Source organism: Lagenorhynchus albirostris, chromosome X, assembly GCF_949774975.1.
Source record: "Lagenorhynchus albirostris chromosome X, mLagAlb1.1, whole genome shotgun sequence".
Lineage (NCBI taxonomy): Eukaryota > Metazoa > Chordata > Mammalia > Artiodactyla > Delphinidae > Lagenorhynchus > Lagenorhynchus albirostris.
In genome coordinates this window covers 105,562,827-105,588,214 of record NC_083116.1, presented here as the reverse complement: position 1 = coordinate 105,588,214, position 25,388 = coordinate 105,562,827, and the positions used below count along the sequence as shown (strand labels likewise).

The window sequence follows — 25,388 nt, the reverse complement described above, 5'->3', positions numbered from 1 at the left end:
CAAGACCAATAACCTTGCTAAGTTTTCTTTTCCCTTTTTCTATGCCAGCTATATTGGCTTTCTCCCATAAGGGACACAAGATTTCTTTATTCATGTTCTTTCATCCAAGGGAAATGCTTCCTCCCTGTGAAAATTTCCCATATCTGCTTCTTGAAATTGTGCTCTACCTCCAAATTTTACTCCAAATTTTACCTCCAAATTGTACTCAACTGCCATCTCTTGGTAGAAGTCTTCCTCAAACCCTTAGTCAGAATTTCTCCCCCTTTCTATAGCATTCTTTTTTATTTGTTAATAGCTCTTAGCACCTACTTCGTGTCATTGTATATCTGCTGTACTTGAAAGCAGGAACCTCCTTTTTAAGACTTGTTCATCTTTGCATTCCTTAAAATATCTTGGTCAACATGACAAATGAACATCTGTTTTATCTACAGGAGCACTTTATACATATTTGTTGAATAGATTTTTATAGGTCAACTGAATTTTAAATCTGGTTTTCTTTTTTATCTTGTCAAAAAAATGTTAAAACTCTGACTTAGGTATGTTTGATTACTTAATTTCTTCTCTTTTAGTAGTAGACCTGCAATTTTAGAACATGTTCGTTTCTTCCTCTAGTTGTCAAAGACTTAAATCTTGGGATCCTATGCATATGTTTTGTACCAAAGGAAAATTTCCAACTTGTCTGATAGGAAAGTGAACTGGGCTTGGCATGTGTTTACCCAGATTGCAGAGTAGGAACTTCTTGGAAAGAGAATTAGTGTAACAGGTTTCAAGGAGGAGCCATTTCTTCGTAAGACAAAAGCTTCAGCTTAAACAGTCAACTTCCTTCTTTAATTTGGTAACTTTATTTTTTCCCCATTAAGTTGACTGCTAAAAAAACCCCAAAAAACAAAGGATTAGAATGTGTTGTGACTTGCAATGTGTCAGGCACTGCATTGAGGACTTTTCCAGCATTATCTCATTTAATCCTCATAACAAATATGATGTAGGTAGTATTATTAAGCTCCTTTACCCAGATGATTAGACTGTGCTGAAGAGTGTGCCCAAGGTTACAGAGTAACGTGGAACTGGGATTCAAGTCCAGGTCTGTCACAGTCAGAAACCTATCCTCCTAACACCTCCTGCCTTAGGCTCCCGAGCTACCTGAGTACAGTCAAACCTGGGTATCTAGGAGACTGGTTCCAGGACCCCCGTGGATACTAAAATCCTAGGATGCTCATGTCCCTTATATAATAAAATGGTGCATTATTTGCATAAAACCTATGCACATCCTTCTATATACTTCAAATCATCTCTAGATTACTTAAACCTAACACAATGTAAATGCTATGTAAGTAGTTGTGAATACAATGTAGATGCTATGTAAATAGTTGCTAGGCCCAGGGCAAATTCAAGTTTGGCTTTTTGGAACTTTCTGGAATTTTTTAAAAAATAATTTTGATCTGTGGCTGGTCGAATCTACAGAAACGGAACCGTGGATATGGAGGGCTGACTGCATTGTGAAGGGAAGATGGGAGGCTGGGGAAGGCCATTTACCAGTTCTGATTATGGTCACAGATGAATCTTCACCAAGCAAAACGTACTCACACACAGGTTTCACAATATGTAAAAAAATGTTGCCTTTGAAAAAGTCCTGCTGGTTTGGATCATCTTGTGACTCAGATTAAGCGGGGCCTGGGCAGGGCTTAGGTGTAGTCACCATGGATAATGGTTGCGTAACCATTTTGTTCCAATAGCCAGCATCTATGAAGAATGATCTGAATTGTAGCTCCGTGCTTATTTTGGCAGGAAACATTGCCTTGACCCCGGTTGTCTCATCATACTTAGAGATCTCAAGGTTAAGGGATAGATTTCCGCTTTCTTTTTTCATTTATGTATCCAACACATAAGTATTAGGCACCCATTAAGGGCCAGGAACTAATGAACAGTAAATTTGGTAAAACTAATTTGGCTCATAGCTCGAATGAGGCCCCTCTTATAATAAATGTAAATGTGATTCTTTTGTGTCCCCCCCGCACTAAGTTGGTTAGTTTTCTTGCCCATAACATTACAGACATGGCAAGAACATGTTCTCATCAGAGAGCTGCCACCCTCTCTTGTCCTCTTGTCTCATAAGCATAAATGTTTAGAGCCTTCAGTTTTGAGTTCCTTGAGGGGCAGAATGGTGTCTTTTTTCCCCCTCTCCAAAGCCTAATACAGCATCTGGCGTCTGGTCGGTGCTCATTACGTGAATAGACAACAGCAGAGAGAGGCCTCCAGGGCTTGATGTGTTGACTAGAACTCTTGGACCGAAAGACTAGAAAGGGAGAACTTGCGGGGTCTTGGAAAAAGTTGAATTTGGCAACTATAGCTATGTTAGATGTATGAATATGCTATTTAATATAATTTCCTTTTTTAAGAAAAATACAATGCCATTTGCTGTGTTTACTTCTGTGGCTTGTTGGAAGATGCCATTATGCCTTCTGTGGTCAAGTTTGCAATGTAACATGATTGTAGCTAATATTTTTATTTTAGGTCCTGCAAATTTACATAGTGTTTTAGAGATGGAGTTTATATTCCTGAAAAATGTCTTACTTATCACACAGTAAAGCTGAGTGTGGCATGAGTAGGCTAGTGGGGAAACCACGTGGGGAGGGAAGTGAATGCATGTTTATGATGGGATGGCTGAGTTAGTCATAGGGTGAGTGAGGCAAGCGTGAAAGACAGTTAGTAAGGACTGCATTTCGTCTTCATCTCTCCACTACTCCCCTTCTGCTGAGACAGAAGGCATGCGTTGTTTCAGAAAGTCCTTTTAAAACAATTTTTATAGAAGTAATTTTCCTTGTTTCTTCAGCTTTTTAACTGTCCCCCTCCTCCAAATCTGGAATTGACCATGATTTAGGCACAATGGTAAATATAGAGCTAATGACTTCTAATTCTAATTCTCCTCTTATAATAGAAGTAGTAAGAGTAGCAGTAGTAGTAATAATCATAATAAGTAGCAGTAGTAGCAGTAGTAGTAGTAGCAGCAGTAGTGGTAACGTCTTTTGGGCTTATGCTATGCTATCGTTGGGTTTTGGGTTTATGCTATGCGCCTGCACTGTGCTGAATTCCTTTCCTATGTGAAGTTGTTTCTTCAGTTTCTAATTGCCCTCCCCCACCAAAAACAAAATCTGGAGCTGAGACAGGATTTGGGCTTAGAGATGAATACAGAACTGGTGATTTTTTAAAATTAATTTATTTAATTTATTTTATTTTTGGCTGTGTTGGGTCTTCATTGCTGCACGGGCTTTCTCTAGTTGCGGCGAGCAGGGGCTACTCTTCGTTGTGGTGCACGGGCTTCTCATTGCGGTGGCTTCTCTTGTTGCGGAGCACAGGCTCTAGGTGTGTAGGCTTCAGTAATTGTGGCACGCGGCCTCAGTAGTTGTGGCTCGTGGGCTCTAGAGCGCAGGCTCAGTAGTTGTGACATATGGGCTTAGTTGCTCCGCGGCATGTGGGATCTTCCCGGACCAGGGCTCGAACCCGTGTCCCCTGCATTGGCAGGTGGATTCTTAACCACTGCGCCACCAGGGAAGCCCACTGGTGACTTTTTGAATCCTAACTCTTATCACCTATCTGCTGTGCTGGTGGTAGTAGTAATAATAGGAACAGTAATAAAAATAGTACCAGTTGTAGCCACAACAGTAATGGTAACATCTTTTGGATACATGCTGTGTGCCTGCCCTCTACGAAATACTTTTCATACATTTTTTTTATTATATTCTATATATTTTCGATGTTTTAAACGAAAAAATTTAAAACACACTGAAAAGTAAAAAGACAAACGTAATGAATGGCTGTGAATCCATCACCCAGATTTAACAATTATTCATACTTGTCATATTTTCTTAATGTAGTTTTTTGGTGAATTTAAACCTGGAGTCAGCTATTTTTCCAAATATTTCTCCAAGTTTTCCTTTAGTGATTAACCATATTTAGAGATGAAATTCTGAGTTCTAGTGTTGGTCACTGTCGCAGAGATGTCACTGTTTCTAGGCTCTTTCAGGGGACAGATTTTAAAAGCCTCAGTTCATATTGATATTTCCAGTTCTAATTAACTTTACAGTTCACTTAAGTTCTTTCATTTTATATTTATTTCCTCTTGCACTGAAAAATCTTGGTTCCTGACAATATTAGCATACATTATTTTATTTAATCCTTTCACAGATGGAAAAGTCCAGGCTTAGAGAAGTTAAAGTCAAACAGCTGACATGGGCAGGGCTGGGCTTGACCCCCAGCCCCAGCTCTCCCAGGCCCATGCTCTTTGCCTCCATGTTACACCAAGCATAACGTTCTCAACTGCCTTTTCCGGCCCACATGAAATTCTAAGACTGGATCTCTTGTTTTTTAATTGACATATAGTTGACATATAACGTGGTATAAGTTTAAGGTGTCCACCATGTTGTGTGATACGTTTGTATATTGCAGTACGGTTACCACCATAGCATTATCCACGTAGCTCTACCATGTCACATAATTATCATTTATTTTTGTGGTGGAAATAATTAAGACCTACTCCCTTAGCAACTTTGAAGTTTATGATACATTACCATTGACTATAATCACTCTGCTGTGCATTAGCTCTCCAGGACTTATTTATCTGCTAGTTCCAAGTTTGTACCCTTAATGGATCTCTTTCTTTAAGCTTATGACCTAAAACATAAGCAATTGACTACTGGGTATCTCCACTTCTGTGCCGAGTTACACCTCAAACACACGTTATCTAAAATGAAATTTGCAATCTCCTTACCCCCTTCTGTACCCTAACTACTTCTCCTTGCCCTACCTTTGTCTTGTAAACACTGCCTACTCTAACTTGTAACCTGTCATCCTTGAGTATTCCTCCTTTTTTGTCACTCCTCCCCATCCAAGCCCTTGACGCATCTATTTGCTTATACCTCCTAAACTGAATCTCTCTCAGCAATGCGCTTCATTCAGTCCCCACTGCTGCTGGCCTCCAAGTGGAGCCCTCTAGGTGTCTTACCTGGGTCACTGCAGACACATCTGCAGCTGCTCTCCCTGCCTCAGCCTAGCTTCCCCACCGTTCCCAGTCCCACTCGGACTCCCTTATATTCAACCTTAAGTCTTAGCCTGGAAGTTACCTCTTCTGAGAGCCCTTCTCTGAGCCCACCAGTCTGGGTTGGATGTCCTACCTCCTCGTTGTAGCATAGGCAGCCCTGTGTTAGAAAACTCCTTTGTATTCACTGCCACTTAATGAATGAAAAAGTCCTAATTAGTATCAGTCTGATTTTGTACTGGAAAAGCTCTGCATTGGTATTTAGAAAACCTAGAGTTTAGCCCTGTTTTGTCAGTATTATCCGATCTCTTGGAGCTCCCTTTGCAAACAAGAGAGCATTCCATTAGGGCCATGGGTTTCAGTGTGTGTTGTCATTTTGTTTTTTGCCTTGGAACTCCATTGTTAAGCTCTCTTCTGGAAGCTGAAGTCAATAAAATGTGAAATCTAAGGGAGGGCGTGGTCCAGAGCTCCCTGTCCTTCCCTCTCAGCTTCTGAAGGGTCCTAGAGATGCGGGCAGCACACTTTGAAAACACTAGCCCAGAGGAACTCTAGGATCTCTTCTAGATCCCATAGACTCTTGTGTCTTAAAGTATTTCTTTAAATTAATTTTCTTAAAGAGAGTTTTCTGTTCTGTGCCATTGTGAGTCTGAAGTTTTAACTAATTTTTAAATTGGGTGAATTTCAAACTTGAAAAGGGAGAAAAACATGAGCATCTGTAATTCTGGGGTGTTTCTTCCTTGCCATCTAATGATTTTTAGACAAATGACTGTGCTAGACCTTTTATAAAGCAAACTCTATAGCCCCTGCCATCTTTTATAGACAAGGGCTTTTGAAATCTACTTGAAAAGAACCGACTAGCACTCTCGCTACTCGGCAATGTGTTCTCATATGGAGTGTCTCATACTCTTCAGCCATAGAGTCGTATGGAAACATCATTAGCCTGCTTTGTGTACTTGTCCGTCTGCAGACAAATGGATAATCAGGAGGCTTCACTACAGTTCCTCACATGAACCTAGATTTATGAGAAAAGCAGTACTCCACAACTTCACTGTCCAGTATGACAGCCACTAGCTGCAGGCGGCTATTGATCACTTTAAATGTGGTTAGTCTGAATTGAGGTGGACCATAAGTATAACATCTATACCAGATCTCAAAGACTTATACTAAAAGAGTGAAAGATCTAATTAATTTTATATTGATCACCTGTTGAAATAATTTTAGATATATTGGTTTAAATAAACTGTTATTAAAATTAATTTCACCTTTTTTTGTGTGGTTTTTTTGGCTTCATTGGGTCTTCGTTGCTGCGCGTGGGCTTTCTCTAGTTGCAGCAAGCGGGGGCTACTCTGTTGCAGTGCGTGGGCTTCTCATTACGGTGGCTTCTCTTGTGGAGCACGGACTCTAGGCACGTGAGCTTCAGTAGTTGTGGCTCATGGGCTCTAGGTGCACAGGCTTCAGTAGTTGCGGCACGCGGACTCAGTGGTGGCTTGTGGACTCAGTGGTGGCTTGCAGGCTCTAGAGCACAGGCTCAGTAGTTGTGGCGCACGGGCTTAGTTGCTCCGTGGCATGTGGGATCTTCCAGGACCAGGGCTCAAACCCATGTCTCCTGCATTGGCAGGCGGATTCTTAACCACTGCACCACCAGGGAAGTCCCCATTTCCCATTTTATTTAATTTTTTTTTCCTAATAAGTACCTGATAGACCACAGTTCTTTAGATATTCAGCAAATATTTACTGATTATCAAACCCTATGCCAGGCACTATTCTAGGCCCTAGAGATGCTTCAGCAGATAAAATGGGACAGTTGGAGTGGACATCCTAGAGACCTACCCAATGCTAAGTTGTAAATTACTGGGCTATTACATGGGCTTCAGCCAAGTGCCTTTTATTTATGATGTATCAAGTTAACCTTTGCAGTGTAAGATATTTTATCTCCTCAAAGGACTTGAGAATTTGCCTTCTTGCTTTCATTATGTTTATTACTTCCTCGCCCAAAAATGATGTGTGTGGTGGGGAGGGAGGGGAGCAGCAACCCGACCCACTGTGTGTTTTCCCTTATTACTTTCTTCCTTAGTCTGCATTCAGCAAGTAATTTTCTCCCACAGGAAACCTAGGCCTGGAAACACTTTCTTAATTGGATGTGACTTTACTGCTGCAATTATAGTGATTTTGGAAGTTAGTTTTAATTAAAATATGAATCCTTACTCTGAAAGACTAAGTAATTTGATACTTAAATATAGGTACACCCAGGTGAGAAATAAATATATCTGAAAAAAAGGTTGCTAAGTTTTTAAGAAGTGTTGTTTTAGTGGTTTTAAATTTGTGGAGGCTTGTACTGCACTTCTCTGGTAGCTTTCATTCATTGGTTTTAATGTTTTATCATCAAGAGTCAGCAATTCATGACAAGCATGTCACAGAGAGCACTCAGCTTGATGCCACGGCACTCTTCTCCCCCTGCTGATATGGCTCTACTTACCTCTCCTAAGAGCTAGATGCATTGTTACACTTCCCTTCAAAGGAATTTACACAGTATACTTTCCTGCCTGGGCATCTATTGACTCCTGTCTCCACATCCAAGGTAGATGCAGAATGGAACCATATACTATCACTATCAGCATTTGGCCAGCTCTCTTTTATTTTTGGTTTTCCTATTCTCTAAAAGAAATCCATACTATTAATTGGTTGATGTATTAAGTTTCCGACACCTGGAACCATTTGTTTTAAAGAATGAGGAATTGCCTCTTTAGCTTTATCTTTAATAGATTTTCATTTATCTAAAGAGAAGTTATTATTTCTTAAGCTACCTTATAACTTACATGATTCTATCTGAAGAGAAAGTAGAACATCTTGTAAGGCATTTCATCTGAAATGATTTTTCTATCAGTGAATAAGAACTTCAGTTGCTGAATAACTTTTTTTGGTGGTACGCGGGCCTCTCACTGTTGTGGCCTCTCCCGTTGTGGAGCTCAGGCTCCGGACGCGCAGGCTCAGCAGCCATGACTCATGGGTCCAGCCGCTCTGCGTCATGTGGGATCCTCCCGGACCGGGGCACGAACCCGTGTCCCCTGCATCAGCAGGCGGACTCTCAACCACTGTGCCACCAGGGAAGCCCACTGAATAACTTTTAAACATCTTTGCTCTCTACCTGCATTTTTACCCTAATATTGCAATATATTTTTCAGGTTTTCAATTCAAAAACAGCCGAACTACTTAGTCATCATCAAGTGGAAATAAAACAAGAGTTTCCAAGAGAAGGGTATGTTTCCTAATTTAATATGTAAATGTACATCATGTTTATTAGTCCATCTCACCCCACCTGCCCTGTGCTTTTGTAAAGTAAACTTAACCAAACACCCTCCTGAGAAGACGTGAGGGATAGATGTTAGTCAAAAAAAGAAGCAGTAACTTGGTAGCTCAGCAAAAACATGTGGATGATTGATGGCTTAGGAATTCAGTGACAAATGGAAGCGATAATAAAGTAATAAAGCAAAGGAGTATTAGATATCAGAAATTCCACATTGACTTTGAAATCATTTAGTCCTGTGTGTCCATCATTGCCAAACTGCTGCTTTGCTGATTTGCATGTAAGGGTTTTTTCCTTAAATAAAGATATGTTTTTAAAAAACATTCATATATCTTATCATCTAATACTAAAATCATCCTTTTGGGGAATAATGTTCATATATAGTAATTGTGATATTACTACTTATATATATGTATTATATAGTACATATACATATATTATACAGTATTTTATTTAAAATTTGATATTCATAATACAGCCAGTTTGAAAAACTGTGTGGCAGTTTCTTATAAAATTAATCATACATCTGCAACATTCCACTCTTAGGAATTTATCCAAGAGAAATGAAAGCATATGCCTATAGGAAGACTTATCTACATGAATGTTTATAGTAGCTTTGTTCATACTAGCCCAAACTGGAAACCCCTCAAATGTCTGCCATCAGTAGAACGATAGCAATGAAATACTGTTTGACAGTTTTTCAAAAGTGACCTGATACATGCAATGACATGGTTGAATCTCTTTGATATCCTGGAGAGTGAAAAAAACTGGCCACAAAAGAATACATCCTGCATGGCTCTATCTGAAATTCAAGAAGAGGCTAAACTAATTAGGATGATGGAAATCCGAAAAGTAGTTGCCTGTGGAGTGTGTGATTGACTTGAAAGAGGCATGAAAGAACTTTTCTGGAGCAATGGAAATATTCTATATCTTGACTGGGGTGTTGGTTAGATTAGTATATACATTTGTTAAAACTCAACAAACTGTGCACTTTCAATCTGTTCATTTCATCATAAAATTTACTTCAGTTTAAGAAAGAGAGGGAAAACAGTGTGTTACCAAATTTTCCGTTAAAAATTTTCTCCTATGTTTTAGAGAATTCCTTTGTTTAATAATAAAAGCTATTGATATGTTAGCAGCATTAGAATGACTGTCCACAGGCCTGATCCCAGTGCAATTTTGAGAGAGAATAGCTAGACTTGGAGGGACAAAAATTAGAAATATGTGGAAGGAGATTGGGTTTTGGAAAAAGAGAATTTAGAGACAGAACTCAAAGCTCAGGAAAGCCAGGCAGACCTGAGGAAGGCAGAGAAGAAAGGCATTTGGAATTCCCTTGCTACTTCCAGATTCTAGCGTAGGATTCTTTTAACTTGTGTCATTTCTACTTTTGCATAGAAAAAGTATGCCATTTGTTTCTCCCAGGTATTCTTCCTTTTCATTTATTATGAGCCATTCATCCTTCTGAGGTCCTTGTACCTTAACCATAATTGCACTGGGATTGGGTCTGAAAACTGGGACCAGTCACTTGTCTACATGAAATAGTTGTTGGAAGGAATGTACATTTTTCCCCTAAATTCTAACAAAACATTTTAGGAAATAAAATGACAAAAGAGATTAGTATACTTATTTGACTTCCTAGAATTTGTTTTGCTTCATAAATAAATAAATACACAGATATATAAGTAAGTAAGTCAGTGTATCAAAAGAATAATATCTATATCTAGTCTGTTTAAAACTGACTAATGACTAGTGAAACATAAAGATAGTATATCAGAATTCATCACACCCACAGAATATAAAGAATTGGGGAACCAGTTTCTTACTGGATTTGAAAAATAATTTAAAAATAGGTAGAATATTTGCTATTTGTGGCCTGGTATTACTTACCTCCTTTCAAATAATTAATTACTATATGAAGAATAATAAAAATGTAAAGTAAATAGGCTCTTCTTTAAATCATTTCTTTAGAATATTGGATATGCTTTGCTTATCTGATTTTCTTCGATTTGTGCAGCCACTCCCTCATAAGTGAACATCTCTAGAGAAATAAATTATATGTGTCTTGCTCTCTTGTGGACTAACCAAATACATTCTTTTGTTTGAAGATGGGTGGAGCAGGACCCTAAGGAAATTCTGCATTCTGTCTATGAGTGTATAGAGAAAACGTGTGAGAAACTTGGACAGCTCAATATTGATATTTCCAACATAAAAGGTATTTTTCATATTTTACTCTATATATGATTATCTCAATTAAATTCATTCATCCAGCACATACTTGAGTGCCCATGCAGTGGCAAGCATTTCTTTGAGAACTGAGGATACAACAATAAACAGGAAGATTAGGTCCCTGTTCTCATGAAGCTTTTATTTTGGTGGGAGTGAGACCAACAGTAAGAGTAGATAAGTACCAGCTAATTTCAGATGCAGATAAGTGCCATACAGAAAGTAAAACCCAGTGATATGCTAGAGTGTGCACAGAGAGGCTTCCTTTAGATTGGAAGGCCAGAGAAGTCCTCTCTGAGGAGGTGACACTTTTGCTGCGGTGTCAAAGGCCAAAAGGGGCCAGCCATGCAAATATCTGGGGGGAAAATGTTAGAGGAAAAGAAAGCAACACATGCAAAGGGCCTGAGGTGGGAATAATTTTGGCCCATTCCTGGATCAGAAAGAAGGCCAGCATGTCAAAAATACAGTGGAAGAAGGGTGACAGGTGAGGTTGGGTGGGTAAGGGGTTTCAGAAGGAACTGAAATCTGAGAAGTGGACGGGGCCTTGTCGGCCACAGTTAGGAGTTTGGATGTTATTCTTAGTATCACACGGAGCCATGAGAAGACTTTAAGCAAGGCCATAGGGGATGACAGGATCTGACTTGCAGTTTAAAAACAACTTCCTGACTGCTGTACGGAACACTGTGGAGAGTGAACAGTAAAGGCGTAAGTGTGGACACAAGGAGACCAGTGTGGAGGCCGCCGTGGAAGTCCTGAGAGAGAGAGGACGATGACTTGATTGACAGTGGTAGCAGTGGAGGTGGGGAGAAAGGGCCAGAGCTTGCTGATGGATTGGATGTCAGGGTAGCAGAGAGAGTAGTGGGGTGGGGGAAAGAGATGGGTCACAGATGAGGCTTGGGGTTTTTGCTGGAGCTCCTGGATGGACAGGGATACCCTTCACTGGGGAGAGAAAGACTAGAATAGGGAACAGCTTGGGGAGGGGGGAGGTTGTTTGAAATCAAAGCACTTCACTTTTGAAATCTCCCTTAAATAATTGTCTGAGAGTGTTAGGTTATTACAAGTATCTCCCTTTAATTCCTAGTAGTTTTAATAGAATATCTACCTGAGTTTGGCTTTGCATCATTCATAAGGGAGAAAAAAAATAACCCAGTCATCTAAAATTGATATGCTACTAGTGTAAAGGGTGGAAGCATAATACGGTAATTGCCATCTCCTTAGAGTTTAAATTTTTCAAGCTCACCATTCAAGGGCTACTTGTTTTTTCTTTCTTAGGTAGTTTGACTCTAGATACGGGGAACCATCAGTTGGTGCTGGTGGTTCCTTAATTCATGTCATCTTGGCTCTGAAATTTACCAGCACTCCTGAGTTGAAACATTGATTTTTTTTCAGACTTTCCCTTATTTGTATAAATAAAACTCACTTTAAAAAAGGCTAAGTATAATCAAAACCAGTCATTCAGCAAACTCAGAGTGCCTACGATGTGCTAAGTGTGCTAGGGAAACAGTGGAGCACAAATAGGGTCGTGCCGCTGTCCAATGGGGGAAACATGTTAATCCAATCACAGATTAACGGAAAAATGTAACAGTGATATTTCTGTTACTGCAGATTTTTACAAGAAATACCCATGTACGATTTGATATTTTGTTAACAGTTTTTTAATATCCTACCTTCATTTTATCCCTACATCTAAGTGAAGTACTTCAAACTTCTTTTACAGTTGCATTCACCAAGTTTTAGATGAGTCCTCTGTCAAAGTGATTGTTGGTCAATTTCCTTGAACTGTCCTCACAGCTTTCATGGTCTAAACAGTGTAAACGTGTAAGAGGCATTCAGTAGCACACTCTGTTGTTGAAATATCCATTACCAGTGATGTAGATAATCTAGGTGGCGGAATGCCATGTTCACGATGTAGATTCCAGAGCCATTGGCCATGATTTTGACCTCATTCTACCTCCCTTTCAGGTGAGGTAGGCTGCGGCATGTTGGCCTTCTAGACCCACTCAGGTGGCATTCTTTTTTCTCTTGTTTTTGTGGTGGTCGTGAAGATGACACATAACCCCAGTCCAGGTCACTTGTCTTCCACTTGCACTGTCTGTAAGAATACTGAGCACACAGCTCTCTGCTCTACGCTCCTCTGTGTCTAGCCAGTGTGAAACCCATACCTGAACCAAAGTGACCCAGCACTTCCTTCTCAACAACTACCAGCCTATGGCCAAGGAAGAGAACGTTCCACAAGCCCCTCCATACCGGGCCAGTTGTGTTAAAAAAATTTTTTCCCAGGTAATTTATTGAATTGGCACTGTCAAGGGCCAAGCTTTTGCTTGCCTATATAGAGCTCTAGGTCACAGAACCCTAATGCTGTAAAGGATCTTCCATCACTTAGACCTAGCTGCAAATGAGAGAACAGGGACCCTTTGCAGGTCGTGTAGCTATTTAGTGGTGGTATAACATGAAAGCACAACTGCCCTGTCTCCTGGTCCAGTGCTTTCTTTCCTGAGCCACACTGATAATAACCTCAAAAACCACTTGAGTTTTTGGTTCCAAAGTGGCAAAGAAATGAGTTTTTTCCAGCTAAAGGGTGATTCATTTATCATCTTACCTGGTAATCATTGAGTTCATCATAGCTGGTTGTATTTCTTTGGCAAACTCCAGTTTCATTGGTTTTAGTTGTCCTCATCTGCCAAAGTTTGTTGATTTCAGGTCCCTATAAACAATGTCTCCATAATTAAAGTTCACTTTCCAGTTTAACAGCTCACTTGAGCCCAAGACAAGTAAATAGGCTGCTTCTTTCCATCTTGGCTTAGAGAGCTGGGCCGCTCTGTTTGCCTGTCCCTGGACTGAAGGAAATACAAACTATAAAGAGTTACAATACCACATAGTCTCATTCGTCCTCCCTCATGAGATCCAAGCAAAATACAACATACACTGTTACAAAGTTGAGAACATCAAGTCCTCAGTGATTAGGTTAGATAGTAGTTCTCACACCCTTAGAGGACAGGGAAGCCCGCACACCCAGTGCCTCGCCCTAGCCAACACATCCACCCACCTTTCCTTCGCCTCTGAGACTTGGCCTCTCAGAAAGGCACTCTTTGTCCTAAAGGGCTTCCCAGCAATGACCATATCTCCCTTGCAAGTGGTATAACTTGCCACAGGCACACGTCTGCCAGACATCGAAGCTTTCTACCTCTTCCCAATGGCGCTTTTAGTAGCCCCAGAGCCTTCCTCTGGGGCTTACATTGTTTTGCTATGTGCGTTTATTGGGTTGTTGTTGTTTTCTCCAGAAATGTGTTCCAATTAGAAATTATAATTTTATTTTTAAATAAGGGTGCATGTCATCTATAATTCCACCAAGACAACAATGATAACATTCTGGAGTATTTCCAAAGGCTTTTTTCGAAGTAAATTTTCTTAACTGCGATTATAACTTTTCACAGGCAATATTAAGCAAAATTTAACCAGATTTTGAATATAGCATTTAACTAGTTAATTGTACTAGTGACACTCAGTTTTGAGGGAAAAAAAATCCCCTGAAAAAGAATATATGGATGAAGCATGGACCTGCTAGATACGAGAGTAATGTGTTAGGTTTTATATTGTCCAGTGATTTTAGTATCTCTAGCTAAAAGACTTGCACGTCACATTCATTTGCTCTTATGGTAGGTGAACTAGGGTGGAGGATTATAAAACCTAAACATGTTATTCTGAAAAAGAAGGAATTAAAATTAGGAACTATTAAGAGAAGCACATGTGCTGGGATTAGCAGTCAGAAAAGTTTTCTTTAAGAAACATAGAAAAATATAGAGGATTTTAGGGTAAAAATGCCAAGAAATTAGCACAATTAGAAGTTCAGAGGCAATGCATAAGGCCTGTGTCGGGAGAAACTGGTACTAGACTTGTTTGTGGCTGGAAGAGAATCCTGAGAAGCTGGTTCACTGGACTTCGATTGTTTGCAAGAAAAGCAATTTTGCTTGGCATGAAGGAACCAAATTAAGATAGAGGGGAAAGAAGAAGCGGTTAGAATGAAACCCGTGACTAATGAATCAGATCGAAATAGCTCTAGATAATGTTCTGAATACCAGTTAGAATGAGCCAATAAAGAAAGGTAGCGTGAAGGGCATAGAATAGAAACTCCAGGCTTGGGACTTCCCTGGTGGCGCAGGGGTTAAGAATCCGCCTGCCAATGCAGGGGACATGGGTTCGAGCCCTGGTCTGGGAAGATCCCACATGCCGCGGAGCAACTAAGCCCGCGAGCCACAACTACTGAGCCCACATGCCACAACTACTGAAGCCCGTGCGCCTAGAGCCCGTGCTCCACAACAAGAGAAGCCACCGCAATGAGAAGCCCGCACACCGCAACGAAGAGTAACCCCCGCTCGCCGCAACTAGAGAAAGCCTGCGGGCAGCAGCGAAGACCCAACGCAGCCAAAAATAAATAAATAAAATAAATAAATTTATATATAAAAAAAAGAAACTCCAGGATGGCAACTAAGGAAGCAGCCAGCTAGTTAATGGGAAATTAATGCAGTGGGGAAGAATAGGAGAGTTTAGTAGACCATGAATTCATTGTGAGCCCTCATTGTAAAGTTGTCACATATCACGTTCACAATACTCCACCTTAACAACCATTGCCAAGGTCCCGCCGAGGTCTCTGGCCTCTGCTGTGCCCACAGTGCTGCTGCGGAATTCCTTTATGTGTCCCACTTAGCTCAGTCCCATTCTTTGCAACTGGTACTCCAGCCTCTGTGTAACAATGATGACAATGAATGGCAGCAATAAGTGACATTTATGGAGTGGTTACTATGTCCCAGGCACTGTTTTAATATGCATTAACTTAGGTTTTCCTTTTTGTAACCCTGTAAGATGGGAACTTTTATCATCTCCATTTTACAGAAGATAAAACTGAGACCCAGGATCATGCTGCTAGGAAGCAGAAGAGTTGGAATTTGAACCCCAGCAGTCTGGCTTCAGAGCCTGAGCTCTATTGAATAGCACCCAAGCTTCACAGTCCCTGCTTTCACAGATAACCTTGCGCTCTACTTCACAGAGAAAATTGAGGCTCTGGGGTCTAAATTCCTCAACTTCCTGTCCCAGTACTTAATGTCTGGATCTCTTGCCCCCTTCCCTCCATTACAAGGGAAGCAATAGCCTTCCGCCCTACTGAGGCTCCTCCCTCCACCTGTGTATTAATCCCATCCCCTCCTGTCACTACAACAATCAGGACCGTGTCCCATTCATTTCCAGACCCCTTTCCGCCCACATTCTCCTTTCTCTTCCTTTATTCCTACAGACCTTTTGGCCTTCTATTTTTTAAAAAAACACCCTCAAATCTCTTCCTTTTACCCTATGCCTCTAGGTTTCCTGGTAGTAGAATCTCATTCATCTTTATACCTCTAGAAAAGGTGTTAAATAAAGTAAGTATATTTGCATTGGATAAAGATTATTTAGAACAAGGGAGCTAGCTGCTGGTCCCCTTCAGCTCTCTGTTGGTCAGAACATTCCTAGTATGTCTTATTCTGGGTGTACAGCTTGAGTAATTTGGACAGTTAGTTGCATGTTCCTAGGAGAGGTGGTGAAGGGACTTTAAACCATGCCCTATGGAGGTGGGGCAGTGGAAGGAAATTGGGCTGTTTAGCCTAGACAGGGGAAGAGAAGCCTGGAGGGACAGAATAGCTGCTTCAAGTGTGAAAGACTGACACGTGGAAGAAGGATTCACCTTATTCTTTGTATCTCCAAAGAATGTAACAAAGATCTATAGGTGGAAGCAATGAGGAAACGAATTGTTTTTAAATAGCAAAGCTGTACAGTAGAGATTTGTTTGCCTGGAGAGAGGTAGTGAGTATCTTGTCACTAGAAGTGCTGCCTGAATGGTCATGTAACAGGCAATTCCAGAGATTTGAGCATAAGGTGGGTTGATTATATAGCCTTTAAGGTCTGTCCTAATCTTAAATTGTGGAAAAGCTCCATCCTTTAGCCCAGTGTGTGCAACTCTGCACAGGAGAATCACCTGGGGAGTATTAAGAAAAAATACCAATGCTCAGATGCTACCCCAGGTAGTTAAATCAGAAGATTTGGGTCAGGGCCTGAGCACCGGTATTTTTTAAAAGCTCTGCAGTTGATTCTAATGTACAACCAAGTCTGAGAACCTCCAATTTAGCTGAATCAAGCCGAACTGAGTAAGATGGTATGGAATAGTATTTTACTTATAGTAACTTACTGTAACTATAGCCCTTGAGTTGTATATAGGTTAGTATAATGTAATTGCCATCACATACTGTACTTATGCCTGATTCAAACTCTATGTCTTTTGTTTGTTTGTTTTTTTGGTTGTGCTGGGTCTTAGTTGTGGCTCACGGGCTCCTTAGTTGTGGCTTGCCAGCTCCTTAGTTGTGGCACATGGGCTCCATAGTTGTGGCATGTGAACTCTTAGTTGTGGCATGCATGTGGGATCTAGTTCCCTGACCAGGGATCGAACCCAGATCCCCAGCATTGGAAGCGTGGAGTCTTAGCCACTCTGCCACCAGGGGAGTCCCTCAAACTCTATGTCTTGTAACATATTATTAAAATACATGAAGAAAACTGAATTTCTAACTAAGCATAATATGAGTTTGCCCAGCATGAAGGATTTTATCTGTGACTATTTTCTCAAAATACAGGCATGTGTGCACACACACACACGGAGGGAAATTTCTTGTGGCAGTTAGTAAATAAACGAATGAGGTTATTGTTGGTCTCCGCAGCATGATAAATTGGGTATCGTAAAGTTGGGAAGTTATTGCATTCCCTATTTATAAGGCAACCTGCGAGTCTTTTATTTGGCTATTGATCTGGGTCCATGTTATGGTGTGCTGGTAGTGAAGCAGGGAGAAGTCTGTAGAAAGAAAAAGAAGTAGTTGACATTGGTGGTTCGCTTTTCCTGGGCCAGTCAAAGAAAATCAACTCAGTACCACCACAGACGTTCCAAATGTTTTTCTTCAAATTTTTATGTTTAGTTGTGCCTGTAAAAAAAAAAAAAGTGAGACCTTTGCTCAGATTTCTGCTTTTTTTTTTAATCCTTTCTGTTTAACTTTCTCTTTAAAGCTATTGGTGTCAGTAACCAGAGGGAAACCACTGTAGTCTGGGACAAGTTAACTGGAGAGCCTCTCTACAATGCTGTGGGTAAGCTCTTGTGCATGGATGTCAAACTCAAGGCCTTTCTCCACTTGCAGGAGTTGTCATACTAAAACATCTGGCTAACAAAGCATGTAGTCATGTTCCCTATAATCTCATGGGTTGGGCTGAAGAGTCCTCTAAGAAATGAGTTGTTATATATTTACCATTTTCAGATAGTTATTCCCAATTTGAATTAACTCTTTCCTATGCTTGCCCCTTCCTGATAATTTGCATTATACAAATGAGTCATTGTTACCAGAACTTTTTATAATCCCTGCTGTTTCTGACACCTGAAAGGGATCTCACCTCCTCTTCCCCTCAAAAATCAAGATTACAGATGTCCCCATTCCCTTCTCTACCTTTCCATAAAGTACTTGTATACTTGTTCTTCCCATCTAGAAATTTGAATCGACTCTTTTGAGCTTATGAAAATAAAATGTCAAAATTTTAGCTCCTTCTGCTACAAACTTGGCGATTTCAGCAGGGGTTCAAAAGCTCAATCTCAAATATACCACCGTTAGGTATCACATCTTATTAAATGTAAATAACCATGGGTATATTTTAGCCTCACTCTTAGTAGCACATGACAGTTGAGCACTGAATGACACTGTCACTTGCTAAAAGGAAAGTTTTGTTCTAAATATACAGTCGCTAAAAGGCGTTATTCTGTCGCAAATAGCAAAGCACAATTTTTTAGTCAATAAAGTAACAGGTTGTGGGTTGGACAGTGGAGGCAGAAGTTGTCAGAGATGGGATGATTTATAGAGTGAGCTCTTTTTACTTTACAGTTACTTTAGTAATATATTTAGTTACTTTAGTATTGATTGGAAAAAAGTGATATTCAAGCAGAAAATATACTAACAAGGTGCCTTGTAAGAGTAGTGTGAATTCCTTTGGAAATAATCTTTATAAAAAATGAAGGTCTTTAATGTTATTGTGTTATAAGAAAGCATTTAGTATGTCTTCTGTATCTGTGATAAAAAATTCAAGATGCAAAAAAGGTCAAAGAATTGCAACCAAAGGTTCTCTTACACAAAAGTACCTCTTTTAAAGCTTTATTTTGTTCTCATTCTCATGAGCAGCGCATTTTGAATATAAGCAGGGTATTACAATTTTAATGGCTAGTATCTAGGAGAGTATTCTTTCACAGACCAATGTTAGCCAACTTCTTATACTAGTTAAGGTTTTACTTTTTGTTTTCCCCCTCATGAAAGGAAGGGCCTACTCACAGGAACCAGAAAGTTTCTGTTAAACTCTAAACTTGGAATTGTAAAAATGCAGCTTTGGACTTTGAGTTATCATTTTAAAATAATGCAACTAGGTTAGCTGAAGTTATGCATAAGTGAAAGATGTCAGTAAATATTTTACTAGAAAAACTTTTTGAGATGTGCTTATTTACTCATTCCTTTTTCTTCTACACTTTTTAGTTTTCTATTTAAAAAATATCAGGTATTCAAAACAGAATGACTGAAAACCAAAAGAAACAACTGACATTAGAAGCAGACCAATAAGAAATCCTGATATTAGAGTTGTCAGACTTTAAAATAACCATCATCTACATGTTCAAGGAATTCATTGAGATGCGTGATAATCTTAGCAAAGAAATGGAAATTTAAAGATCGAAATTCTAGGACTGTATTAAACTCAGTTGATGAGTTTTACATCGTATTAGACACAGCTGAGTTACTGAACTGGAAGAGAGATCAGAAGTAAATATCTAGACTAAAGCACAGAGAGACAAAGGTTTAGAAAATACAGAAAAGAATCTAAGAGAAATATGGGGTAAGGTAAGAAGGTCCAACATATTTGTAATTGGAGACCCAAACGAAAAGGAAAGAGAGATAGATGATAAAAGTTTTTCAAAACTGTTGAAAGATATCACGCCACAAATTCAAGAAGCGCTATGATTCCCCAGGCAAGATAAATACACATAAAGCCGTATACAAACATATGCTGAGACCTGAAGATAAAAAGAAGGATTTTAAAGTAGCCAGAGGATATGACCTTCAAGAGACCAACACTAAAACTTTCAGCTGATTTCTCAAAGAAACAGAGTACAATGGAACGAAATCTTTAAAGTGCTAAAAGACAATAACGTGAACCTAGAATTCTATATTTAGTGAAAATATCCTTAAGAAATGAAGGTGAAATATAAAGGCAAAGACAAACAGGGACTTATAGGAATCATTACAAGCAAACCCCGACTAAAAGAAAAACTAAATAATGTTTTTCTGGAGTTACGAAAAGAAGATGGTGGAAGTATAAGACACGGAGATCAACTTCCTCCCCACAGATACACCAGAACTACATCTACACGTGGAACAACTCCTACAGAACACCTACTGAACGCTGGCAGAAGACCTCAGACCTCCCAAAAGGCAAGAAAGTCCCCCTGTACCTGGGTAGGGCAAAAGAAAAAAGAATAAACAGAGACAAAAGGATAGGGACGGGACCTGCACCAGTGGGAGGGAGCTGTGAAGGAGGAAAGGTTTCCACCCACTGGGAAGCCCCTTCACGGTGGAGACTGCAGGTGGCGGAGGGGGAAGCTTCAGAGCCGCGGAGGAGAGGACAGCAACAGGGGTGCGGAGGGCAAAGCGGGGAGAGATCCCCGCACAGAGGATCGGTGCCGACCGGCACTCACCAGCCCGAGACGGTTGTCTGCTCACCCGCCGGGGCGGGCGGGGCTGGGAGCTGAGGCTCGGGCTTCGGTCGGAGGGCAGGGAGAGGACTGGGGTTGGTGGCATGAACACAGCCTGCAGGGGGTTAGTGCACCACGGCTAGCCGGCAGGGAGTCCGGGGAAAAGTCTGGACCTGCCGAAGAGGCAAAAGACTTTTTCTTCCCTCTTTGTTTCCTGGTGCGCGAGAAGAGGGGATTAAGAGCGCTGCTTAAAGGAGCTCCAGAGATGGGTGCAAGCCGCGACTAACAGCACAGACCCCAGAGACGAACATGAGACGCTAAGGCTGCTGCTGCTGCCACCAAGAAGCCTGTGTGCGAGCACAGGTCACTATCCACACCCCCTTCCAGGGAGCCTGTGCAGCCCGCCACTGCCAGTGTCCCGGGATCCAGGGACAACTTCCCCGGGAGAACGCACGGCGTGCCTCAGGCTGGTGCAACGTCATGCCGGCCTCTGCCGCCGCAGGCTCGCCCCGCACTCAGTACCCCTCCCTCCCCCCGGCCTGAGTGAACCAGAGTTCCCGAAGCAGCTGCTCCTTTAACCCCGTCCCGTCTGAGCGACCCTCTCACGACCTACACGCAGAGGCGGGGCCAAATCCAAAGCTGAGCTCCGGGAGCTGTGAGAAGAAGAGAAAGGGAAATCTCTCTTAGCAGTCTCAGAAGCAGCGGATTAAAGCTCCACAGTCAACTTGATGCACCCTGCATCTGTGGAATACATGAATACACAACGAATCATCCCAAATTGAGGAGGTGGACTTTGAGAGCAAGATTTATGATTTTTTCCTCTTTTCCTCTTTTTGTGAGTGTGTATGTGTATGCTTCTGTGTGAGATTTTGTCTGTATAGCTGTGCTTCCACCGTGTGCCCTAGGGTTTTATCTGTCCGTTTTTTTTCTTTAAAAAATTTTTTTCTTAATAATTATTTTTTGTTTTCATAACTTTATTTTATTTTATCTTACTTTATTTTTTCTTCTTTATTTCTTTCTTTCCTTCCTTCCCTCCTTCCTTCCTTCGTTCCTCCCTCCCTCCCTCCCTCCCACCCTCCTTTCTTTCTTTCGTTCTTCTTTCTTTCTTTCTTTTCTTCCTTCCTTCCTTCCTTCCTTCCTTCCTTCTCTTCCTTCCTTCCTTCCTTCCTTCCTTCCTTCCTTCCTTCCTCCCTCCCTCCCTCCCACCCTCCCTCCCTCCCTCCCTCCCTCCCTTCCTTCCTTCCTCTCCCTTTTATTCTGAGCCGTGTGGATGAAAGGCCCTCAGTGCTGCGGCCAGGAGTCAGTGCTGTGCCTCTGAGGTGGGAGAGCCAACTTCAGGACACTGGTCCACAAGAGCCCTCTGAGCTCCACATAATATCAAATGGTGAAAATCTCCCAGAGATCTCCATCTCAACACCAGCACCCAGCTTCACTCACTGACCAGCAAGCTACAGTGCTGGACACCCTATGCCAAACAACTAGCAAGACAGAAACACAACCCCACCCATTAGCAGAGAGGCTGCCTAAAATCATAATAAGTCCTCAGACACCCCAAAACACACCACCAGACATGGACCTGCCCACCAGAAAGACAAGACCCAGCCTGATCCACCAGAACACAGGCACTACTCCCCTCCACCAGGAAGCCTACACAACCCACTGAACCAACCTTAGCCACTGGGGACAGACACCAAAAACTACGGGAACTATGAACCTGCAGTCTGCAAAAAGGAGACCCCAAACACAGCAAGATAAGCAAAATGAGAAGACAGAAAAACACACGGCAGATGAAGGAGCAAGATAAAAACCCACCAGACCTAACAAATGAATAGGAAATAGGCAGTCTACCTGAAAAAGAATTCAGAATGATGATAGTAAAGATGATCCAAAATCTTGGAAATAGAATAGACAAAGTGCAAGAAACATTTAACAAGGACCTAGAAGAACTAAAGGTGAAACAAGCAATGATGAACAACACAATAAATGAAATGAAAAATACTCTGATGGGATCAATAGCAGAATAACTGAGGCAGAAGAACGGATAAGTGACCTGGAAGATAAAATAGTGGAAATAACTACTGCAGAGCAGAAGAAAGAAAAAAGAATGAAACGAACTGAGGACAGTCTCAGAGACCTCTGGAACAACATTAAACGCACCAACATTCGAATTATAGGGGTTCCAGAAGAAGAGAAAAAGAAAGGGACTGAGAAAATATTTGAAGAGATTATAGTTGAAAACTTCCCTAATATGGGAACGGAAATAGTTAATCAAGTCCAGGAAGCACAGAGAATCCCATACAGGGTAAATCCAAGGAGAAATACACCAAGACATATATTAATCAAACTGTCAAAAATTAAATACAAAGGAAACATATTAAAAGCAGCAAGGGAGGGCTTCCCTGCTGGCGCAGTGGTTGAGAGTCCACCTGCCGATGCAGGGGACACGGGTTTGTGCCCCGGTCTGGGAGGATCCCACATGCCGCAGAGCAGCTAGGCCCATGAGCCATGGCCGCTGAGCCTGCGCATCCACAGCCTGTGCTCCGCAACGGGAGAGGCCGCAACAGTGAGAGGCCCGTGTATTGCAAAAAAAAAAAAGACAAAAACAAACAGCAAGGGAAAAACAACAAATAACACACAAGGGAATCCCCAGAAGGTTAACAGCTGATCTTTCAGCAGAAACTCTGCAAGCCAGAAGGGAGTGGCAGGACATATTTAAAGTGATGAAGGAGAAAAACCTACAATCAAGATTACTCTACCCAGCAAGGATCTCATTCAGATTTGATTGAGAAATTAAAACGTTTACAAACAAGCAAAAGCTGAGAGAGTTCAGCACCACCAAACCAGCTTTACAACAAATGCTAAAGGAACTTCTCTAGGCAAGAAACACAAGAGAAGGAAAAGACCTACAATAACGAACCCAAAACAATTAAGAAAATGGGAATAGGAACATATATATTGATAATTACCTTAAATGTAAATGGACTAAATGCTCCCAGCAAAAGACACAGATTGGCTGAATGGATACAAAAACAAGACCCATATATATGCTGCCTACAAGAGACCCACTTCAGACCTAGAGACACATACAGACTGAAAGTAAGGGAATGGAAAAAGATATTCCATGCAAATGGAAACCAAAAGAAAGCTGGAGTAGCAATTCTCATATCAGACAAAATAGACTTTCAAATAAAGACTATTAGAAGAGACAAAGAAGGACACTACATATGATCAAGGGATCGATCCAAGAAGAAGATATAACAATTGTAAATATTTATGAACCCAACATAGGAGCACCTCAGTACATAAGGCAAATACTAACAGCCATAAAAGGGGAAATCGACAGTAACACATTCATAGTAGGGGACTTTAACACCCCACTTTCACCAATGGACAGATCATCCAAAATGAAAATAAATAAGGAAACACAAGCTTTAAATGATACATTAAACAAGATGGACTTAATTGATATTTATAGGACATTCCATCCAAAAACAACAGAATACACATTTTTCTCAAGTGCTCATGGAACATTCTCCAGGATAGATCATATCTTGGGTCACAAATCAAGCCTTGGTAAATTTAAGAAAATTGAAATTGTATCAAGTATCTTTTCCAACCACAGTGCTATGAGACTAGATATCAATTACAGGAAAAGATCTGTAAAAAATACAAACACATGGAGGCTAAACAATACACTACTTAATACCTAGAAACAAATGACAATGGAGACACGACGACCCAAAACCTATGGGATGCAGCAAAAGCAGTTCTAAGAGGGAAGTTTATAGCAATACAATCCTACCTTAAGAAACAGGAAACATCTTGAATAAACAACCTAACCTTGCACCTAAAGCAATTAGAGAAAGAAGAACTAAAAAAACCAAAAGTTAGCAGAAGGAAAGAAATCATAAAAATCAGATCAGAAATAAATGAAAAAGAAATGAAGGAAACAATAGCAAAGATCAATAAAACTAAAATCTGATTCTTTGAGAAGATAAACAAAATTGATAAACCATTAGCCAGACTCATCAAGAAAAAAGGGGAGAAGACTCAAATCAATAGAATTAGAAATGACAAAGAAGAAGTAACAACTGACACTGCAGAAATACAAAAGATCATGAGAGATTACTACAAGCAAGTCTATGTCAATAAAATGGACAATTTGGAGGAAATGGACCAATTCTTAGAAATGCACAACCTGCCAAGACTGAATCAGGAAGAAATAGAAAGTATGAACAGACCAATCACAAGCACTGAAATTGAAACTGTGATTAAAAATCTTCCAACAAACAAAAGCCCAGGACCAGAGGGCTTCACAGGCAAATTCTATCAAACATTTAGAGAAGAGCTAACACCTGTCCTTCTCAAACTCTTCCAAAATATATCAGAGGGAGGAACACTCCCAAACTCATTCTACAAGACCACCATCACCCTGATACCAAAACCAGACAAGGATGTCACAAAAAAAGAAAACTACAGGCCAATATCACTGATGAACATAGATGCAAATATCCTCAACAAAATACTAGCAAACAGAATCCAATAGCACATTAAAAGGATCATATACCATGATCAAGTGGGGTTTATTCCAGGAATGCAAGGATTCTTCAATATATGCAAATCAATCAACGTGATACACCATATTAACAAATTGAAGGAGAAAACTCATATGATCATCTCAATAGATGCAGAGAAAGCTTTCGACAAAATTCAACACCCATTTATGATAAAAACCCTGCAGAAAGTAGGCATAGAGGGAACTTTCCTCAACATGATAAAGGCCATATATGAGAAACCCACAGCCAACATCGTCCTCAGTGGTGAAAAACTGAAAGCATTTCCACTAAGATCAGGAACACGACAAGGTTGCCCACTCTCACCACTCTTTTTTATGTTTTTGCTTGTTTGTTTGTTTTCGTTTTTACTTGCGGTACGCGGGCCTCTCACTGCTGCGGCTTCTCCCGTTGTGGAGCACAGGCTCCGGACACGCAGGCCCAACGGCCATGGCCCACGGGCCCAGCTGCTCCGCGGCATGTGGGATC

The 25,388-nt window shown here is 40.8% G+C and overlaps 1 protein-coding gene across 3 annotated transcripts in view; it reads left to right on the top strand.

The window, feature by feature from the left end:
* Positions 1 to 25,388, top strand: part of GK (glycerol kinase) — a 76,267-nt gene that overhangs the window by 2,988 nt on the left and 47,891 nt on the right. For all 3 annotated transcript variants that reach the window (XM_060136828.1, XM_060136827.1, XM_060136826.1), the window contains exons 2-4: positions 8,215 to 8,288; positions 10,442 to 10,548; positions 17,637 to 17,714. In XM_060136828.1, coding sequence (XP_059992811.1) covers positions 8,215 to 8,288; positions 10,442 to 10,548; positions 17,637 to 17,714 — 259 coding nt within the window. The remainder of the gene's footprint in view (positions 1 to 8,214; positions 8,289 to 10,441; positions 10,549 to 17,636; positions 17,715 to 25,388) is intronic.